General features: G+C 44.3%; 2 protein-coding genes across 15 annotated transcripts in view; one reads left to right on the top strand and one right to left on the bottom strand.

Moving 5' to 3' along the window:
- Nucleotides 1–22,331, top strand: part of SPMIP2 (sperm microtubule inner protein 2) — a 158,641-nt gene that overhangs the window by 127,437 nt on the left and 8,873 nt on the right. For 6 of the 12 annotated variants that reach the window (XM_027116850.1, XM_027116852.1, XM_027116853.1 and 3 more), the window contains one exon: nucleotides 17,209–17,849. The exons of 1 other annotated variant lie outside the window; for it this stretch is intronic. In XM_027116850.1, the coding sequence (XP_026972651.1) occupies nucleotides 17,209–17,473 (265 nt within the window). In that variant the 3' untranslated portion in view covers nucleotides 17,474–17,849. Of the gene's footprint in view, nucleotides 1–2,999; nucleotides 3,112–5,580; nucleotides 5,683–7,684; nucleotides 7,723–17,208; nucleotides 17,850–22,331 lie in introns of those variants that run through there. 5 more of the 12 variants (XR_003434937.1, XR_003434936.1, XR_003434934.1 and 2 more) reach the window with 5 other exon arrangements.
- The window catches only part of FNIP2 (folliculin interacting protein 2), a 139,297-nt gene continuing 122,942 nt past the window's right edge, over nucleotides 5,977–22,331 (bottom strand). For all 3 annotated transcript variants that reach the window (XR_003434931.1, XR_003434929.1, XR_003434930.1), the window contains 4 exons: nucleotides 19,485–20,187; nucleotides 18,572–18,690; nucleotides 7,963–8,129; nucleotides 5,977–6,368 (listed from right to left, as the gene is read on the bottom strand). The gene's annotated coding sequence lies outside the window, so the exon portion shown is untranslated. The remainder of the gene's footprint in view (nucleotides 6,369–7,962; nucleotides 8,130–18,571; nucleotides 18,691–19,484; nucleotides 20,188–22,331) is intronic.

Here is a 22,331-nt window from a genome sequence, read left to right as displayed (position 1 = left end):
GTCCCCTGCTTCGGCAGGCGGACTCTCAACCACTGCGCCACCAGGGAAGCCCTGTGTCATATTTTAGATTCCACATATAAGTGATATCATATGGTATTTGTCTTTCTCTGTCTGACTTACTTCACTTAGTATGATAATCTCTGCAATTGGCGTAATTGCTGCAAATGGCATTATATCACTCTTTTTAATGGCTGGGTAGTATTCCATTGTATTTTTTGAGATCATCAGCACCTGTTCCTCCTTTTGGCTAGTTACCTAAAAACTGCCTTTGTACTTCCTCCCCTGGACCCACCCACCCCAAGCCTCCTTCCCCAGCCACCTCTCCATCATTGTAGTGTCGGGCGAGGGCTCTCAGGAAGCTCAGGTGCAGTAGGGTCAGCGCAGAGCTCCCGTGCTGGTCACTGTTGCGGTGCCACACAGATAGCGGAGGCCCATTTATTCTTTCAGTAAATATCCAACTGCCAGCTGCATGCCAGGCACCGTGCTAGGCCCAGGGATTCAGGAGTGAACAAGACAGATAATTCCTGCCTTCCTCATATTGCATCAGGAGAGACAGGACAGAAACAGCCTAATGTCTGACTGGTCATTCATTGTAGGAGGTGCCACGTGGAGAGACACAGGCTGCGCGTAAATGTTTCTTGTTGATTGAGTAGATATTCCTCATCCCAGGATGGAGCATTTATAGCAGAAGGATACGATGCAGCTGTTATTGAAAGGAAAGCCAGGGAAAGAAGAGTCAGTGCTGTTATTCTTGAGAAGAAAACTTCCTGGTCGATCACTTGATGTCCAGGTGGGGAAAATTCAGTTCATGTCAGAACGGGGCCCTTCGCGGCAAAGTACCCTCTGTGGAACTTCCGAAAACTACCGAAGCCTGAAGTGTGTAAGAAAGAGGCACTCGCAATTCACTGGCCTATGATCTTCCCTTTCTCAGCATTTCGGATGTCAGAACGGTAGCTCTTAGGGCCCGTTTCAGGAGACGGGGTCTCCGAAAGAACAGCTGCTGGTCCTAAAGGAATAGGTTATGGTCTTGAAATCCAAGCACGGCCTGCAATCCAATACAGATGTTAGGCCCAGGCAAAGACAAAAAGACTGCAGAAAAACAAGGACAAGATGTGTTACAGGTGTTTGGAATGTTTTATTTCGCTATCTTAGATTCAGTTTTTCAAAGCCATAAACATGCCCCAACCGTGGTCGTTTTGAACATGCTTATATTACTGTTTTTGGTGAAACTCGGTCCTTGTCTTCTCTGAAGAAAGAGTTCAGCAAAGACACCAAGATTGCAAAGCAGGCCCAGCATTTATTAGAAGCACAGTACGTGTGGGAGAGCACAGGGACAAACTTGCAGAGTGAGGTGCACCTCATAGGGGCAGCTTAGGTTGTTAATATGGGGTTTAGAGGAGGGTGACTCCCCTTTCCTTCCCCTATGATCACATCATCTGCAATTCCTTATTTGGGCTTCCACCAGGCACCGTTTTGAATCTTTCCCGTGAGCGTCCAAGTGAAACCCATGGGGGGAGGGGGTCAAAACCGCAATGCTAATGGTATTATAATGATATTACAACGCAGCCCAGATTACTAGAGGATGACTTGGGACCCCTTCTGCGCATGTGTCAGGCTGGGAAGTCCTCTTGACCACAAGAATGAGGAGACTGCGGTGGGCTGCTTTGTCTTTCACCCAATCAGGGCGTGTCGTTCCTGTTGATAGTTTATCTCAAAGGGTCAGCCTGAAACTGGCTGCAGCAGGTTAACCCGAGGCCCCTGTATCTCTTACCTCGTTACCAACATCTATGGAAGTGGTTTACAAAAGATCAGTGATATCATGTGGCCTCCATCTGTCCACATGACCAGAGGAAGCAAGAGAACAATAATCACACAGTCCATTTGATGTGCACTATTTACCATTCTCTCCGCTTTTCACTATTTCTTTCACTTGTTCTTTTAAGCCTGCTCCTAGTGCCAGGTTTTCTGCAGCTGACAGAGTTGGGCAGAATTCCTCCATCTTGTGAAACGTAGATGCTCTCGGACTCAGTTCGCGTAAGGGGAAACAGTAACACCTGTCTCGTGGGGCTGTCTTGAGGATGAAGTGTGAGCGTGTAAGGCATCCGGAATGGATCTGACACACAGGAGGGTAGCTTCTTTCCCCGTTTTAAGAAAGTCTCAAAATGACTGTAGGATTCGCCACAACATGTATAGAATATGCTGCAGCGGTCACATCATGTTTTATGCTCTGAGGGTACAGAGGTCAGACGGTAGCGTTCAGCGGCGTTGGGAGTTTACGACGATGCTATCCATCACTTTCAAAGGTGGCCTCGTCCTTATAATATGATCCTCAAGAGGATACTGGGTTTAGCCTCTGTTATTCTAATTCTATGTCCAATAGTATCACTTCTGTTCTTTATTCCATCCAAACTGTGAACAAGTGTGGCCCCGAGGAAGGAAGACACAGTTCCTGCCTTCAGAAAGCTTATCGAATAGCTGGGGGAAAGAGACACCTAAATGAATAATCATACTAGAGTATATTTGGATGCAGTGATAGAAATATTAAACTGTGCCTGGTACCATGCTTTGTGTTTTAGATACTTAAAGTGTAACAACTAAGTGCAATGCCTGTTACAATAGGAGTATTCTAGTGGGTGTCATGGAAACAGATGTCGGGGAATCTAAACTTTGGGGCGACATCAGGAAGGCTCCATAAGGTCCCCTGAGCTTGAAGGATGGGTAGAAGTTGGCTTCTAGGACAGTTATATTAATTAATTAATTTTGTTTCCATTAAAACTCCCGTATTTGTTTTATTTTAAAAAATATACTTATCTTTCTTTTTTTACACTATGCTTTATTGTTTTATTGACGTATAGTTGATATACAGTATTACATTAGTTTCAGGTGTATAGCAAAGTAATTCAAAATTTTATTGATTATACTCCATTTAAAGTTATTATAAGATAATGGCTGAATTTCCCTGTGCTGTACAATACATCCTTGTTGCTTATCTATTTTAGATAATACTGCTATATTTAGATTCCAAGATGTTATCACGAGATGGAACTTCACAGATCCAGACGAACTACTTTGGAGCGCATAACCATATATTTGACAAAACCTTCTCATTTCTAGCCCGTACGGCAAAGTAGAAAGATGGCCGAGTTTAAACAGAACACAGCGGCTGTTTTCTGTCTCGCAGCCTAAAGGCTAACGCATTAAAATTCAAAGAAGAATTACATGGTGGGTGGCAGAACAAATGTTTTCTTCCCTAAGGCCTTCGAGACAGATTCTCCCAGAATCGGAGTCACTCTTTACAGCTGTTCAGTAAGACACGATTCAGGCATCACCTCCTCCTCCAAATCCGCCACCACACAAAGCCAGCCCTTCCTCTGGCTTAGACGCACAGGGCGACGAGAGAAACAGGAGAGCACTGCTGACGCCACGCTTGGTTTGGCTTTGAAACCACGTGCGTGTCTCACCTTACGTAAGACATACAAGACGTGCACCTCATATCTGAGTTCTTATTTATAAAATAAATGTATTTAAATATAAAACGAAAAACAAAAAACCCTAAATATGTACCCAGTTGATGGTTTAACCCACAGGGAGGAAATATTCCCAGGGATTGTAAAGCACAGTGATTTGAGTACAAATCGAAGGACAGAAAGAGCTGCAGAAAGCTTGGTGGGCGTGTTAGCTGTGTGAGTCTGACCTGCCGTGCGTGCGTCGTGTGTGAAGGCAAATGGACAGCAACGTGGGGTTCTTATTTAATCATTCCTGCTGTGGTTGAGGCCAGGATTCTTGGAGTGGGAAAGAGGAAAGACAGCCGCTAAGATAAAGCAGACCCTGAATTTGATTGGGGTTATATATGTACACATACGTATGATGCTGGATGTTTACGTACATCTGGTTCATAGTTCGACTCACTAGAAAGGCCTAGATGTAGAAATCAACTCAGTAGCCGTGAGCTCCCCTAGTGCTCAGATTCTGCTCTTCAAGCACCTTTTCCACTAAAAGGAACCGGAGCTTCTCGGATCTGGAGAGGAAATGGAAAACATGAGCCTGGTACACCATGCCGTACCAGATAAGGGAGCTCTCCAGGACTACCACAGTCCTGTCTGAGGGACTTGCAAGCCAAGCTCGCAGAGACTCCCACTGGCCAAACATAGGACAACTTGACGGAAAGGTAATAACTGCAGTGGATTAATATACATCACACCTTCATACACACAGACGTGAACATCCGTGAGTTCACAGTGTCAGTTAAAAAGCCTCAACAAACTGATCGCATTGGAGGATTCCAATGAACCAACCTATTATTTTGAAAATGAGTAAATAAACGAAAAGGATCAAATATTAATTCTGCCTTTCTAATACAAACTGTACCACTGCAAACCAAAGAGAAGATGAATCAACTTAAAAAAAAAAGAAAAAAAAAGGAATCTAGCTAATACATAAAGAAGTAACAACAGAATTAGCCTATCACCACTTTGCAAACTCAAGTGAATGAATCTAGATATTGATCATGAGCGACTGCCAAACCCACAAAAAGACAAACGATCCGATATTGTATATACGTCTTGATGGAAGGGCACACAACTACCTGGAAAGTCATTATGGACTGACTTGTTCACTCCCGAAATTCCTGTGTTGAAGTCCTAACCCCCCAGTACCTCAGAATGTGACTGCATTCGGAGAAAGTGTCTTCAGAGAGGTGATTAAATTAAAATGAGGTCATTAGGTTGGCCCTAATCCAATCTGACTGGTGTCTTTATAAGAAGAGGAGGTTTGAACACAGACACACACAGAGAAAAGACCATGTGAAGACACAGGGAGAAGACAGCCATCCACACACCAAGGAGAGCGGCCTCGGGAGAAACCAGCCCTGCTGACCCCTAGATCTCGGACTTCCAGCCTCTGTAATGGTGGATGCTACATTTCTGCTCTTCAGCCGCCTGTCTGCAGCACTGCGTGATGGCAACCCTAGCAAACTAACGCGGTGGTCTTGCCCCCAAAACCCAGCCTGACTTAGATCAAGCCTCTAAATCCCGCCAACACTGTACAGGAAATAAGGTGATGGCGGAAAATGTTAAATGACGACTTGGAGAGGTCAGATGTGGGAAATTTCATAGGACAAATGGAAACACCATTTTTTATAGAAATTGTGTTTCTTCAACAAATAATGAGAAGGAGAAAGACAAGGAGGAAGAGGAGGGGGAGGTAGAGGAGAATAGAGATGGAGAGAACCTATGAACTAAAGGAAACGTGAAAGCCTTAAGCAATTACAGGTGTGAAGCTTACAAGTCTTCTGTTTCTAACAAACAGGCTGATTAAAAAGTCGTAACATTGATGAGCTAGCCAGAATCTTGAATGCTGAATATTTGGTGAAAGTATTAAAATTTTAGGAGAAATAATGGCATTGTGATGATGTTAGCAAGAAGAGTTTTTATATCTTTGAGAGTCGATGTCTTGGCGGAGGGAGGATTAGTAAGTAAGATAGAGATTCAATAAGACTGGCTATAAATTGATAGCGTTTGAAGATGGTGATGGGTCCTTGAGGCTCTTTTAACCATTTTGTCTAATTTTCTATATCCTTAGATTCCAAAGGAACTAAGATGAAATTCTATCAACTTTATCCTTAGTTAATGAAGGTCAGGCTTCACCATCTGGATAGATAAGCATGTCCAAGACTAAATTGAGTCAATACTGTTATATTCTCCCTACCAGCCTTCCCCAGGATTGCTGCCACACAGCTGAAGTACATGTTGCTGCCCTTTCTTCCCCTTGTGGTTTTCTGATCTGGATGCAAAAAAAAACAAGTGTCACCCAGGAAGCACCAGCATGGAGAGACGCCCCGTGCTGCTGAAACTGGCAGGACTTCCTGGATGTCCTACAGAAAATCGCCCACATCTCCAGCAACATCAGGAATTCCATTCAACATTCCTCACAGGTGACCCCAGACAGTCTAACACGCTGCATTGCTGAAAGCTTTTGGACAGCTGCCTCTGAGTGAGCACAAGTGATAGTCATTTCATATAAATCATTTAAAATACTGAACGAAAATCAGTAAACTCCTCTGTGTAGGTCCACGTTGTGGAACAACTCTTGGCAACATGAACCTTGTGGAGTGTGTTACTAGGCACAGGAAGACAGCATGTTTGATTTTGACGGCATGGCCCGGGTGACTGGAAGCCCAGCTGACATCCACAAGTGCAACCAGCCGTGAGCTCCACATTCTGGAGCTCGAGGAAGACAAGCTGGCAAAGCAATGAAGAAGTGTTTGTCCGCTGAGGGTCATGCAAGACCTCTCTTGTTCCAATAAATTCTTTACTCCAGCCAAGTGGTAGGATATTTAACAAGTCTTTCAAATAAAGTGGTTGTGTTTCCTATGGAGTAAAAGCAATAAATCAAATCAAAATAATCACAATTTGAGGTCTGAAGCATATGGTGTGTGTAATTTTACAGAACTGCACAAGCCTTAGATGCTCTCCTCCTTGAAGAGAGCCCAAGAGAGTGGGTTTTTTTCCTACTTAAAGGAAAAATAAATATTCTTACATTTAGTTATCTCTTTCTGTCTTTTAAAAATAGCATTCAAGCAATGTTCTTATGTCTGAAATAGTTAATGGTGGACGGTGGCAATTTGGGGATGCATCTCTTGTGTTTTCCCCAACATTTCTTTGGGGAGCAATTTCATTTTCATCCTTGAGGTGGTATGTTTCATGCTAATGTGAATCACAGTTTTGTTTATAAATATAAATAATTCTATCTACTTTGCAAAATCGTTTGTGCCCATAGATATGCAGACCCATTTAATAAGTTTGTTTTCGAATTGTTAATGGTGTAAAACTGATCGTAGGCATTTTTGTTATTTGGGCAAGGAGAGAACTACTAAACAAGATTAAAGATTCAAACAGGCATAAAAATGTTCTTCTGGGCTTCCCCGGTGGCACAGTGGTTGAGAGTCCGCCTGCCGATGCAGGGGACACGGGTTCGTGCCCCGGTCCGGGAAGATCCCACATGCCGCGGAGCGGCTGGGCCCGTGAGCCGTGGCCGCTGAGCCTGCGCGTCCGGAGCCTGTGCTCCGCAACGGGAGAGGCCACAGCGGTGAGAGGCTCGCATACCGCAAAAAAAAAAAAAAAAAAATGTTCTTCTGCATTTCATCATGAGTGATTAACATTGGAAGTGTACTGCAATCAGATAACTTCTTAGTAGCTGTTGACAGGTACAGAGGTAAATAAGCAACTGTGGATTCATGCACTGATGTTTTGGTCCCGTGCCATGTGTCTATCTTACATATGCTGTTAGCCTTCTGCGTGGTCTCCAGGGACCTGGGACACGGATGAACACATACTAATCTCTGTTCAAAAAACTCGGGTTCAGACTCTTGTTGTCTGAAGACTTGACCAGTCATGCAGGCGGCTTCTGCATCTTTGAGGCTGTACATCTCCACACATTGTCCTAATCACTCAGTTACATTTAACCTTGGACCTTTACTGTAAACTGGTTATCACTCAGAGGTAGAACCTTGATTTTCCCAGCATCTTGAAGACTGCACATTACAGAAGGAAGGTCAGCATCTTGTAGACAAGTCTTTATAGGCAGCTTTGGGTATGAATTACTAAGAATTAGCTTTTCTTTTTTTTTTTTTTTTTGCTGTATGCGGGCTTCTCACTGTTGTGGCCTCTCCCGTTGCGGAGCACAGGCTCCGGACGCGCAGGCTCAGCGGCCATGGCTCACGGGCCCAGCCGCTCCACGGCATGTGGGATCTTCCCGGACCGGGGCACGAACCCGTGTCCCCTGCATCGGCAGGCGGACTCGCAACCACTGCGCCACCAGGGAAGCCCAAGAATTAGCTTTTTAAATAAGTCTCTTTCTCTTTCCACTCAACAAGAATCTCTTGGGCAACAAACAACCTAGGATAAATTCCAGTTGCATTAAAACTTATATTTTAAAAATTGCTAAATATAGTCGTGCACTCACTTTGTCCAAACATGAAACATCAAGATAATTTCATGCTTTTTAATCATCTCCATGACAGCTGCTGATCCAGGATCAAGTCATTGTTACCCGAGGATTAAGACGGTGTCTTTTGAAAGTGAGATGCAACGTCCTCACGCATGATTCTCTAGGGCATCACGTATGATTCTCTAGGGCAGGGAGAGAAGGAAGGTCAATGGGTAAGAAATGAGGTCTGACGTAACTGAATGATGACACAGCTAACACCGACCTGCAGCCGCCCCAGTCTCCCCAGGTCCGCCTCTGTGGCCCCGCCCCTCCAAGATAAGTTCTCTTGAGAAGGCTCCGGGGATGATGCTTTATATGACCTCTCCCGACTGTGTGCTCGGGAGGAACCCTGGTCTCTGGCTGTTGTCTGTCTCTGAAATCATTGGACATATGTGGCTGCCAGTGTCAGCAGTAACACCCACTCCATCAAGGCAGAAGGCCAGTTCAGAAGAGAAAAACAGTTTTAAGCATCATGAAAGCCCTAATTGTATCCTTGGCGGATTCTGACTTTAGGTGTGGACTATACCGTAAATGCAGAGATCTTTAAAAAATTGGGGTCTTATTTTCCTGCAAATGTTCTATAGAAGGCCTGTTCTCCAAGAAAGCAAGGATCCTGCCAAATGGTTTCGGAATGTGTTTCTCAGAAGTTTCCATTGAGCCATCAATGGCTTTTGAGTACTTCCGGAAATGGAAAGAGCAGAAATCAATGACCCTGCAAGAAAGCAAACATTTAGGGGAACTAGCTTGCTGGGGAAATAAGTAGTGGTGCTTTTAAGTCGCTATACGGATACAGCCCCAGGCCTCTTCACAGGCTAGAAATGCACAGGGTTACATCACTTTACGATGCTGCAAGGAGAATGCTGAGCCCAGCAGGGAAGTTTCCACATCTTTCTCTATTGAAACTCTAGTGAATAACTGTCGCCCGGTATGTATAAGGCAACCAGACCGACTCACTGGGGCTTAGTTAGCGATTTGTTTCCTTAACTTTGGAATCCAAAAGACAGTAATTTTACCACTTATTAGAACAATCTTCACTCAACCAGAGGGAACCCAGATGTCCAAACAGTAGAAAAAGCTTTGCTCCTGGACAAGACTGTTGGGTCGTGAATCCAGGTGGCTGCCCTGGAGTCTCCTGCGGGCCCAGCTCACACAAAAAGGTGGGAACCTAGAAGACCAAGCAGAGCACTGCCCTCGAAGGGCTGCTCTTCAGCCACCCAGAGTATGTTTTCTGGCACAAGTGTCAACATCAAAGTTCAGTTTGTCCCATCGCTTTTAGACAGTTATATAAGCAAGTCCCAGCCAGTCATTTCCTAACTCGGTGCTGGAGTCTGTTTTATCTTCTGACCCTATTTCTGTGTTGTCCGGTCTGCTAGGAAAATTTTGATCATTTTCCAAACAACCAACAGTTTTTAAGCAGCATTTAGACATCTTTTATTATAAAAAAAAAATTACAAGCTCACAGTTTAAAAAATTCAACTAGCAAAAGAGAGTGTGAACTTGAACTCAATCCCACCTCTCTGCAAACCCTCCAACCCATGCAGTCACAGGCTCTCTGCCTTGAGGTAACAACTGACCATCTTTGGGTACCTTGAGAGAAGCAAGCAAACTCGACTGGAAACGTGTTCTATGTCCGGAGCTCTGCTAGACACTGAAGACCCAAAAAAGTACGACAGGGTTCCTTCCCTTTCAGGAAGACGCCAAGTAAAGTAGGAGTGAACAATGTGTTAACAGTGTTGAAGGTCAGATAGCCAATCAGGAATGTTCTGTAGGAGGGGTAGCTTGAGCTGCATTTTTAAGGCTGGGTAGGAAATCAAAAGGTGAGCCTGGAGGTGGAACCAGGGAAGCGATCCCATCCATAAGAAGAGTCTGTCCTACAGAGTGAAGTCAGAAAGAGAAAAACAAATACCGTATGCTAACACACATATATATGGAATCAAAAAAACAAAAAGGTTCTGAAGAACCTAGGGGCAGGACAGGAATAGAGACGCAGATGTAGAGAATGGACTTGAGGACACAGGGAGGGGGAAGGGTAAGCTGGGACGAAGTGAGAGAGGGGCATGGACATATATACACTCCCAAACGTAAAATAGATAGCTAGTGGGAAGCAGCCGCAAAGCACAGGGAGATCAGCTCGGTGCTTTGTGACCACCTAGAGGGGTGGGATAGGGAGGGTGGGAGGGAGGGAGACGCAAGAGGGAGGAGATATGGGGACATATGTATACCTGTAGCTGATTCACTTTGTTATACAGCAGAAACTAACACACCATTGTAAAGCAATTATACTCCAATAAAGATGTTAAAAAAATATAAATGGAACTAATAGATGTGTTTGGTTGGAAAATTCAGACAATACACAAAGGAGTAAAATGAACAGCTGAATCTCTCTTCCCCCCACCCCCGTCAATTTCTTTCCTTTAAGTTTTGTATGTATCCTACTCGTGAAAAAATATGAGTATCCCAACCTATTATATGTATGAATCTTTTATTATTTACATAAAAGCCATCATACCATTAAAAAGGCTCGGAGGAGTGAGCCTTTCTGGTGTGCAGAGGGAAGCCCGCTGTGCGGCTGAAGCACAGGGCGCTGGTTTGGGGTGTGACAGGAGGTGAGACTGGGATGCAGTACAGGGGCCGGGTGGTGCAGTGTTTCGAATTCCCGACGAAGGTTTTGTGCTTAGTTCTGTAGGCGACGAAGCGTTGTTTCCAATTGTTAAGTAAGGAAGCGATATAATTAAATCTCTGTGATAGAAAGAATGCATGGCACGTAATAGCTGTTGAAAACTGTTCGCTGAGCGGGCAGAGCAGAGAAAGGAGAGCCCGAAGAAGAAAGGCACGTTAAGTAAAACTGGAATAATCACACCGATGGGAGCCCGGGTGAGAGACGGGGATGGTGAGGTCGTTTAGAGAAAGGTCCCACGAGGCTTGGCAACCAACAGAATGTGGGTGGGTGGAGGAGATGTGAAAGTCCAAGGCAGCTCTGATGTGCCTCTCTGGGGGTGGCTGGGGAAACGGTTATGGCATTGGACGAAAAAGCGAACGCAGGAAGAAGAGGGTCTATTTGGGGGAAGAGAGAAAACAGGGAGATGGCAAGATGAGTTGAGAGGCAGCATCCTATAATCAAAATACAAATGGCCAACATTTTATTGAATTTTTACTATGGGCCAGATACTAAGTGCTTTCTAGGTATTGACTCATTTAGTCCTTATGAAGAGTAGGTATTGTAATATGATCCCCATTTTACAGCTGAGGTAATTATATACGTTTAGAGTCAGACAACTCTGAGTGCAGATCCCAGCTCTACTGCTTTTTAACTGTTTGATCTTTTAGATCTGTTTGATCTGTTAGACTAAATTACTTAGTCTACCTTCAGAGGTAAAAAGCAGGAAATGACGTCTATCACGTTGGACTGTAATAAAGATTAGAGAGAGGTAATACACATCGAGCATCTAGCAGAGTGTCTGGAACCTCGTGTATCTCAATGAACGCTAGAAACAGTTATCATTGTTAGTAATGAGATTCCCAGTACTAGGTTCAGTGAGAAGCTGGGGATCTGTACTTACATTTTTAGAGCTGAAAGTAAAAAATTTACACGTAAGTATACTGATGTTGGTTGGATCATCAGCTAGAAAGGCTATTTCCCGATTTGGAGATGGGTGGTTGTATATTGGGAGATGAGAATCAAGGATGGAATCCGGGGGAATACCAGTGATAAAGGAGCCAAAAGAATAAAAGATTATTCCAGAAGAAAAGTAGAGGAAGTAATAATGAGAAGTAAGAGGAGAGACAGAAAGAAAAGAGCTTTGAAAGCCCAGTAGAAAGCCAGGAGGAGGACAGTGTCCACAATCACAAATGCTTCTTGGAAGTCTTACTAGAAACTCTGAAAGGAGGTGATGATCTCAGGAAGGAGGCTGCTGTCAGCTGGGGTCAGAACCATCACGATGAAGTAAAAGCAACACCAAGCAGCATTTGGAGCAGGGGCAAATGAGTGGAAACAGAAGGCACAGACGATTCTTCCTTAAATAGTGAGTCTTTGTTTCATTTTAAAATAATTCAGTTTGGAAACCACTTCAGGAATGGTGCAGTAAGGACCTCCAAAAACATATTTCCTCCATAAAAGAAATAAGAACGGTGGCAAAAATTGTCCAAATCACCTTTTTCAAAACATTGGAAATGAATGAACAAACGCTTTCAGTAATCCATGGAGCAGTATTTAAGAAAAATGGCTAAATCTTAGAAACACGATCTTTGTGACATTTTAAATTTAAATTAAAATTGCTCTATTCCCATCCTCTCTTTCCAGCTCAAGGTAGCCTTGAAAAAACCAATAGCCTCACAACCATGGTAGCTGTGAAAACTAGCAGCTGACCAGTCACTGAAGGGGAAACACGAGTTTGAAGCACCTTGAAAAGCTTCCTACTCAGAGAAATGTTATATTTGATCTTGTGTCTGTGTGTGTGTAACTGGTTGGGTTCAAATCCCAACTCCAGCTCTTTATTTTTTTAACTTTAACTTTTAAATTTTTTATACAATTTAAAAAGTTAATTTCCATTTACAGTTATTACAAAATATTGGCCATATTCTCCGTGTTGAACGTACACCCTTGAGCCCACCTTACACCTAATAGTTTGTACCTCCCACTCCCCCCCGACCTCTGTATTGCCTCTTCCCTTTCTCCCCACTGGTAACCACTGGTTTGTTCTCTATATCTGTGAATCTCCTTCTTTTTTGTTATTTTCACTAATTTCTTGTATTTTTTTAGATTCCACATATAAGTGATATCAGATAGTATTTGTCTTTGTCTGACTTATTTCACTGAGCATGATGCCCTCCAAGTCCATCCATGTTGTCACAAATGGCAAAATTTCGTTCTTTTTTATGGCTGAGTAATATTCCATTGTATATATACACCACATGTTAATCCATTCATCTATCAATGGACACTTAGGTTGCTTCCATACCTTGACTATTGTGAACAATGCTGCTGTGAACATTGGGGTGCATGTATCTTTTTGAATCATAGTTTTCTCCAGATATATGCCCAGGAGTGGAATTGCTGAGTCCTATGGTAGCTCTATTTTTCGTTTTTTGAGGAACCTCCATACTGTTTTGCATAGTGGCTGCATCAATTTACATTCCCACCAACAGTGTACCAGTGTTCCCTTTGCTCCACATCCTTGCCAACATTTGTTATTTGTGTTCTTTTTTTAACATCTTTATTAGCGTGTTCTTTTTAATCATGGCCATTCTGACAGGTGTGAGGTGATATTTCATTGTAGTTTTGATTTGCATTTCCCTGATGATTAGAGATGTTGACCATATTTTCATATATCTTTTGACCATCTGCATTTCTTCTTTAGAAAAATGTCTATTCAGGTCTTCTGCCCATTTTTTAATCAGGTTGTTTGTTTTTTGATGTTGAGTTGTATGAGCTGTTTATATATGATGGATATTAATCCCTTATTGGTCATATCATGTGCAGATATTTTCTCCCATTCAGTAGATTATCTTTTTGTTTTGTTTCATTATTCGATCTGTCTTGAAAATCCCTGGAAAATCTCCATTCTCAGGGCTTGTCATTATTTGACCTGACTCTGTATGAACATCTCTATCTCACAAGCACCCGTCAAAAATAACGATCATTTAATATCACAGTCACCTGGGGGGAGGAGGGCAATACTAGTTGGGGCAAACAAGCAGCTGACCAAAAATCTTTAAGGAAAAAACTGGGAAATGACATGTCTCTAGAGGATTTCAAAAAGCTCTAACATATGCCTAGAAATCTAGAAGGCTGTGCACACATGCAGTGCTGTGCACATGCCCAGGCAAGGCCCCAGAAGGTCCTAATCTCTGACCTTTGGCTAACCTTGAAGCTCCATGAAAGCAGGAAACGAAGGCTAAGGCAGAGTTGTAAACTGTCTGCTGGGGCATTGAAGGTATGCCTAGACACAAACAAAGACCAGAAAACACATGGATTTGAGGCATTTAAGGAGATTTCTGTCCAATCATTAGCTGACCACTAAGCTAACCAAGCAGAAAATTCAGGGGGCACACATGACGGACTTTAAACCATTAGTCCAGGAAAGTAAACAACAGCAACATCACCACCACCACCGAAAACAAACAAACAAACAAAAAGCAACAAAAACAACAAAGAGAAAAAAACAAAACAAAACAAGCAGGAACAACAAGCCCTGGGGAGAGGGAGAAAATCTCATTTCCAGAGTTGGCACAGTATATTATTTCAAATGTCAATTTATCAACAGAAAAATTATGAGGAACAGGAACAGGGAAGTGTAGCTGATACACAGGGAAAGAAAGCGATCAACAGAAACTGTCTCGAAGGAAGCACGGATATATTTAGCTGACAGAGGCTTTAAGTCAGCTATTTCAAATAGGCTCAAATACTAAGGGAGACTGCTTCCACAGGTGGCTAGACTGTGCCAGAGGATAGAAGAGAATAGAATAGAACATGAGTGTGGCCAGAGCTAACAGGCAGGTGCGTGCCAGCCAGGGAAGAGGCCAGTGCATGACTCAAGGTCACTGAGAGCAGACAACAGGCGTGCAGGCTCAAATGGTACATTGTGTACCTACCTCAAGAGGAGAGAGTACACAGGATCCACCTCCTTGCAGCGTGGCAGACCCCCATGGCTCGTGGGTCCACCTGGCAGCTGCAGTGGGCAGCGTGGCTGCATTCGCCTCACTTTGTGCCGTGGTAGAAGGACCCCAACTCTTACCCCTTAGAGTCTGAAATACACAAAGTTGGGGGTGTACCTGTGGGCCATTTACGCATGCATAGCTAAGCGGTTCTGAGAAAGTTTACACGTGCTCCAGATAAAGGGAACAGGTACGTACTGACTGCGCTCTGAGCTCTTTTCATGCAGTGCGACTTGTGAGCTTGTCAGCATGTCCTGTACTGAGCACAGAGAGCTTCTTGGGAACAGAAGGGAAGGCATGGACTGAACTTGGACCCTCCCCTCACAGAAACCATGTCTAAAATGTTAAAGGAAAGTATGAGAACAAGGTCTTGACAAACAGAATATCAATAAAGAGATAGAAATCATACATATAAAAAAATAGAAATTCTGGAGTTGAAAAGTACAATAACTGAAATGAAAAACTCACAATGGGAGCTTAATAGCAGGTTTGAGCTATCAGAAAAGAATCAGTGTACTTAAGTATAGATCAACTGAGATTATACATTCTGAGAAATGGAAAGAAAAAAGAATTTTTAAAAAATGCACAAGGAACAGAGCTCTGAGACTGTGTACCAACATAGCATAATGGGAATCCTAGAAGGAAAAGAGGAAGAGAGGAAGGAGCAGAAGGGATATTTGAAATAATGGCCAGAAGCATCCCAAATTTGATGAAAAACAGTAACTGACACATTCAAGAAGCTCAACAAACTCCAAGTAAGATAAACTCAGAGACCCACACTTAGATACATCATAGTCAGACTGTCAAATGGCAAAGACAGAGAGAATCTTGAAAGTAGCAGAAGAAAAATGAGTCATCGTATACAAGGGATCTTCAAGATGAACAGCTAAATTCTCAGCAGAAATAATGAAAGCCAGAAAGCAGTGGAATGATACATTCAATGTGCTGAAAGAAAAACAAGTTAGCCAAAAAGTTCTATACCCAGCAAAACTATCCTTCCAAACTGCAGGAGAAATTGAGACAGTACAGATAAAAACTGAGAGACTTTTGTCCCTAGCAGACCTACCCTACACTAAATGCTAAAGGGAGCCCTTCAGGTTGAAACAAAAGGACAACGAACAGTAACTCAAATGCACAAACTAATTAACAAGCCAGTGGTGAAGGTAACTGCATAGGTAAATGTAAAAGTCAGCATTAATGGGGCTTCCCTGGTGGCGCAGTGGTTGAGAGTCCGCCTGCCGATGCAGGGGACACGGGTTCGTGCCCCGGTCCGGGAGGATCCCACATGCCGCGGAGCGGCTGGGCCCGTGAGCCATGGCCGCTGAGCCTGCGCGTCCGGAGCCTGTGCTCCGCAACGGGAGAGGCCACAGCAGTGAGAGGCCCACGTACCGCAAAAAAAACCCAAAAAAATAGTCAGCATTAATGTATTTTGGTTTTTAACTCTTTTTTTCCTATATGATTTAAAAGACAACTGCATAAAATTATGCAGCAAAAGATATGAATAGACAGCTTTCCAAAAAAGATGCACAAGTGGTCAATAAACCCATGAAAAGATGTTTAACATAATTAGTTATGAGAGAAATGCAAATGAAAACCACATGAGATACTACTTCACACTTGGATGGTAAAATAAAAAAGGCAATAACAAGCGTTGATGAGGATGTGTAGAAATTAGAACCCTCCTACGTCGCTGGTGTTAGTGTAAAATGGTGAAGCTGTTATGGAAAACAGTTTAGTGGTTTCTCAAAAAGCTAAGCATAGAATTACCACACAACCCCACAATTCTAGTCCTAGGTAGAAAAAAAGGTGGAACCAACCCAAACATCCATCCACTGGTGAATAGATAAACAAGATGGAATATTACTTGGCCATAAAACAGAATGAAGGTCTGCTTCTTACGTGAAGGTAAGAAGGTAAGAAGCCCCACGAGCTCTCTTGGGTGACAACAGCCTTCCAAAAGACATGGCAATCCTTATCCTATGATCCTTCTTGTCCTTTCCCCCAGACCTGGCCCTTTACGATGGGGAAGCAGTCCTCAGATAATATTCTAATTAAGGGGAGTTGGAACGGAGACCGTGATTTCACTGGGGAAAGAGAGTGAAGCCTGGATCTTTCCTCCCTCCCACGCACTGTCCAAAGTCAGATTCTGTCATCGCCAAGCTGGCTTTTCCCTGAATCCCCCGAAGTCTCAAACCCGACAGGCGTGTCCTGCAGGAGAACTCAAGGCCTCGGGCTGCCCCCAAATTCCCAGCATCTTGCCTACTCGGCTCTAAAGGATGCCAGGAGCAGTCGTGGTACCAGGGTGATGTCATCAACAAGCTTCCTGGAAAGTGTCCACCTGTGCAGGTAGTTCCCTGCATCTCCAGCAGCTAGGGAAGTGGAGGGGCAGAGTTCAGAAGCTTCTCAGGACACTGGCTGAGGGCTCAGGGCCTTAGCTTTCCCAAGCTCCATGGCTAGAAATCATCACAATCACAACAGATGCAGACGAATCTCAACTATCTGAAAACTGGTGGCCTTATTTCTAACAATTTTCCAATTTGAGAACCAACCGATTTGTTCCTATTTCAGGCAACCGACTCCTTCTGTTATGGACGCAGAAGGGAGCTTCAGTCGTGGTTTCATTGCCTGGCATATGGGTGATTATGAGGACACCAACCAAAGGAACTCCAAACGGGCCGTCCTCCTCCGGCAGAGCCAGGTAGCATTGCCAAGAGTTTCCAGACCACCTAAGCTGTCAAAGCTACCAAAAGAGCAGGAGGTACGATCATTTGCTTTTCGGAATCGTAGAAAAAGTCAAGCTGTCTTAACGTGTGCATTAGAGAACGCCATTTAATAGCAATACTATGAATAATCAGTTTTATAGCTCCTTTCAACCTATCAGAACGTTTTGTAATTCATATTGGATTTCCACAGTGATGTCCGTATAGTGACTGGGTGGGTATTATTCCCATTTTATAGCTACAGAAAACAGGAGGTGAGGGGCTCAGTCCTTAGAACTGCTTATTTACCACATGGTTTAACCTGGAGAGCACAGCCATCTGCTCAGTTTCCAAAACCTGAGAAAACTCAGTCCGTGAGATGGAGGTAACTCTATAACGCTTCTTAAAACCCCACAGACTGGGCTTCCCTGGTGGCGCAGTGGTTAAGAATCTGCCCACCAATGCAGGGGACACGGGTTGGAGCCCTGGTCCGGGAAGATCCCACATGCCACGAAGCAACTAAGCCCGTGTGCCACAACTGCTGAGCCTGTGCTCTAGAGTCCACGAACCACAACTACTGAGCCCGCAAGCCACAACTACTGAGGCCGCGGGTCACAACTACTGACCCCACGTGCCACAACTACTGAGGCCCACGCACCTAGAGCCCCTGCTCTGCAACGAGAAGCCACCGCAGTGAGAAGCCCACACACCACAACAAAGAGCAGCCCCCGCTCGCTGCAACTAGAGAGCCCGCGCGCAGCAATGAAGACCCAACACAGCCACAAATATAAATAAATAAGTAAATAAATGTATTAAAAAAAAAAACACCCCACAGACTGCCTAGCAGAGTAAGAATATACCAGTTCAAATTCAAGGTTTTTTTCCCCATTACTATCTATGGAATCTTGAACAAGTTGCATATTTCCCGATGTGGGTTTTTTCATTAGTAAAATGGGGATGTTAGTATCTGTCCTGAATATTTTGTAGAGTTATCATGAGACTCAAGTAAAGAGTGTGTAAGCATGTATTCAAATGAACAACTATTTCCTGAGGTCCTTCTGCATAATACCACAGCGAATCCACTCTGTAGTCATCCAGCGTTTCAATATTGAGTGTGACAACAAGCTTCCAGGATAGAAAAGGGAATACACTCAGAGACTCCTGTTCCCTACATGGAGAGAGGCTTCTTGCTCCGCTGGAGAATCTTGCCACTGCCCTAGAATATTGCTTACCCTCTGTCGCCAGAGATCTGTTCATCAGGAGATGTCTGACAGTTAACTGTATATCCATCTGAAACACTCTGCGAGGAGCCGTGGACGTCCTCCGTGGTAGGTCCTGCCCCAGGGATGCTCTGTATCGAAGAAGGTAGCGTTCAGCTGCTGACATTCCTATGTGGTCTGAATTTTGAGCTGGGTCCCCGTGAGATTTATTGCGTGTGTGTGAAGGAGTCTTGGGTTAGTTATTTTCCACCTGAACTAATTTTGTGTAGGATTAGAGAGATCATGGATTAAACCGTCCCAAATTCCTCCTACTATCTATCATTCACTAAATCCAATTGAGATGTCTTTGTGCATTAAAAAAAATCTGTTAAAAGGCTGATTTTGAAATGATTTCAAATTTACAGGAGCACAAGAACAGTACTAAGTGAACTGATAGACTCCTCACTCAGAATCATCAGTTGTTCATTTTATCCTAATGTGTTCTTTCTACACACACACACACACATGCGCGTGTGCATGCGCGCGCGCACACACACACAGACACACACTGGTTTTTACTGAACCATTAGAAGGTAAGTTGCAGACGTGGTTTTGCTTTACCCCTAAATATTCATGGTGCATTGCCTAAGAACAAGGACGTTCTCGCACCTAACCATGGTACAATGATAAGATCCAGGAAATTTAGCACTGATACAATATTACCTTATCTATAGTTTATAAGCAAATTTTATTAATTGACCCAACGATGTCCTTTGTCATTTTCCCTGATCCAGGATCCTATCCAGGACCAGGTATTACGTTTAGTCCTCAAACCTCACTAGTCTCCTTCAATTAGGAACAGCTCCTCAGTCCTGGTCTTTCATGACACTGACATTCTTGAACAATTCAGACCAGTTCTGTAGAATACCTCTTAATTCAGGCTTACCTGCTATTTCCTCGGGTGATGTGTTTTGGGCAGGAATCCCAAGGTGAGTGATGCCGTGTCATCCTCAGGGTATCCCATCAAAGAGGCACTTGACGTGAGTTTAACTCATCATTGGTGGGGGTAACTGATCACTTGGTTACACCTCTTCCCTTTCAGAGATAAACAAAATACTGTATCATTCAAAATAAACTTTTTTATCAGCTTAGGCTTTCTTTTCTTTCTTTTTTTTTTTTAAACGCACGGCAGCCTCGCGCGAGCACGTACCGGGCGGTGAGGGAGTGCGAGGGCGGGGCGCGCGACCGAAGCCTAGCAACCCCCTGCCACGCGAGTGCCGCAGCAGCCAGTCCCGCTGCCCGCTCCCCGCGACGCCCGCGTCTGCCTGCGTCGGCCGCCCCGCAGCGCGCCGCACCCGTGCACCGGCTTTCTAATTCCAGAGATACCTTAGAAACTTGTTCCCCAAGTCCATCCTTTGGATCATCCCACAGGGTTCTCGTGGCTGACACTTCACTAAGTACTCAAGCCCTCCCCCCTACTTTACAGAAATTCTCTTCGGGGAAGATAACTCGGAGCAAATGATAAATTCAAGCTTCCAGCATGAGCGTCACACCGGCCACCTATGCGTGGCTGTTACTGTACTCACCTGAGATGCAGCCCAAATGCCGTCCTCATGCTGCGAGAATCAGAACCATGCACTGGAAGCAGCCTTGGAAAAACAAAACTTTGCCAATGGTATTGGGGGGGTTGGGGAAAATTTTAAACACATAAACCAACCCACAATATCGCAATGCTTTCTCATCAACATAGATAGTTGAAAATGGGGATATTTTATATTCACGTTGTTGAGTATGGATTTATTCTTATAAACCTAAGTTTAGAGATTAATTTCTAAAAGTTTCTAAAACTTTCTAGAAGTGCAATTTATGGTATTTAACAGTATGTATAATTCTTGTATACATTACCCAAAATGCTCTTAGAAATGTTTTTGGAAATCAGTTGGGCAAATTTCTAAACTGTTTTTCTACATTTCCCCAAATTTCTTCCTTTAAGTCACAAAATGTCTCTGAAGTTCTATCTTCTATTACATTTGTTTTCCCTTCTTTTGGTTGACCTTTTTTCTCCACATAAATAATAGCTACTTAAGTGTTGTGAAATTTATGTGTATGTGAGACAGTTTCAACATCGTGATCCATTTCTATTTCATTTCTTTGCTTGCAGATATCTTCATTGCCCCCCTTGCTTCCAAAACATGGACATAATCTCAGTAATTGATATGTTCTTTCCCTCACCCACTCACTCACACTGGGTGTGGGAGTAGTGATTCTCAAGGTTTTAGTGTGCATATGTGTCATCTGGGGATCGTATTAAGGTGAGATCCTGGTTCAGTCGGTCTGGGACAGGGTTTGAGATTCTGCACATCCGTCAAGCTCCCGGGTGAGGCAGCTCTGGTCGATCCAGGGATGCCGAGTAGCAAGGCGCTGGCGGATTTGCCCCGAGCTGCATTTTGAGCCAGAACAGGGGGGGCCTTGATGGAGCAAAAGGGAGTGGGAAACCAGGACGAAGGACTGACAGGGCGCAGGCAGTGATCAGCTCGCGCCTTTAGGTAACCAGCAGCCTGCAGAGGTGGGCGTCCGGTGCTGAGGCCAGAGGAGGGGGCTCAGGTGCCGAGGAGCTTGGATTTTCCTGGGCCAACTTTTAAACAAAAGTGACAGGATTAAACTTTCATTTTGGGAAGGTTGGTTAGACATCAGCCTGGAGGAAGATTGGTGAGAAGTGTTGCTACAAAAGGGAGGTGAGTTTGGAGGGCATTTTGGTAACTCGGGTGAGAATGAGGAAGGACTGAAAGAAGGAAAGAGCAAGGAGAGCAGGTGATGCACTCGGCACCCAAAGAGTGCAAGTTCAGCAGCTCTGGGTCCCGACTGGATGTGGGGAAAGACCTCAGTAACCATGGGAGGAGCCAGGGGAGGCTGACAGACATGACCTTGTGAGGTGAGGGGTGGAGGCAGGGGCCTAGGAGGAAGGTCGGTAGACTGAGTGCTTGAAGGTGAGAGAAAGGGATGATGACTGCTGGCCTGAGGTCCCCAAGAACACAGAGGGCAAGGCACAGCAGTGGGGATTAATCTCCTCTCTCCCACCACGAATGAGCTGGTACCTCCTCCTCTGTTGTCTCAGAGGTTGTCCTAATTTAGGCTCTTCCTGTTCTCCAGCACCCCCTTTGCATCCCATGTTCAGAGACTATGTGACTTAACTAAGCAGAAACTATGAAGTCTGTACTCTCTCTATGTTAAAGATCTTTGCTTCAAAGTCAACCTCCAATAACCTGGTGTGACAATATTCTGACTCCCAACTGCTTTGTCGGGTCCTCATGGATGTCACTGGACCGATATCTTAAGTACCTATGTTAGTCAGGGTTCTCCAGGGAAACAGAACCGACAGAATGGATGGATGGATGGAAAGACAGACAGATAGATAGTTGAATGGATAAAGGGACAAATGGATGGGTAAAGGGACAGATGGATGGATGGATGGATGGATGGATAGATGAAATGGATAAAGGGACAAATGGATGGGTGGGTGGGTGGATGGGTGGGTGGACTGATGTAAAGATAGACATGAATGAATGAAGGGACAAATGCATGGATGGATGGGTGGTGGCTGGATGGACAGATGCATAGCGACAGACAGATGGATAGCTTTCTCTTCAGGAATTGGCTCACATGATTGTGGAGGCTGGCAGACCCCAAATCTGCACATAGGCCAGCAGGCTGGAGACCCAGGCAAGAGTGCGAAGGCCGTGGGGAGGCCGAATCCCCTCTTCTTCAGGGGATCTCAGTCTGTTTTCTTTGAAGT

Source organism: Aethalodelphis obliquidens, unplaced genomic scaffold (genome assembly GCF_003676395.1).
Source record: "Aethalodelphis obliquidens isolate GAN/ISIS:26980383/991018 unplaced genomic scaffold, ASM367639v1 scaffold17, whole genome shotgun sequence".
Lineage (NCBI taxonomy): Eukaryota > Metazoa > Chordata > Mammalia > Artiodactyla > Delphinidae > Aethalodelphis > Aethalodelphis obliquidens.
Note: the sequence above shows the minus strand (reverse complement) of the source record. Positions and strands in the feature narration are given on the sequence as shown.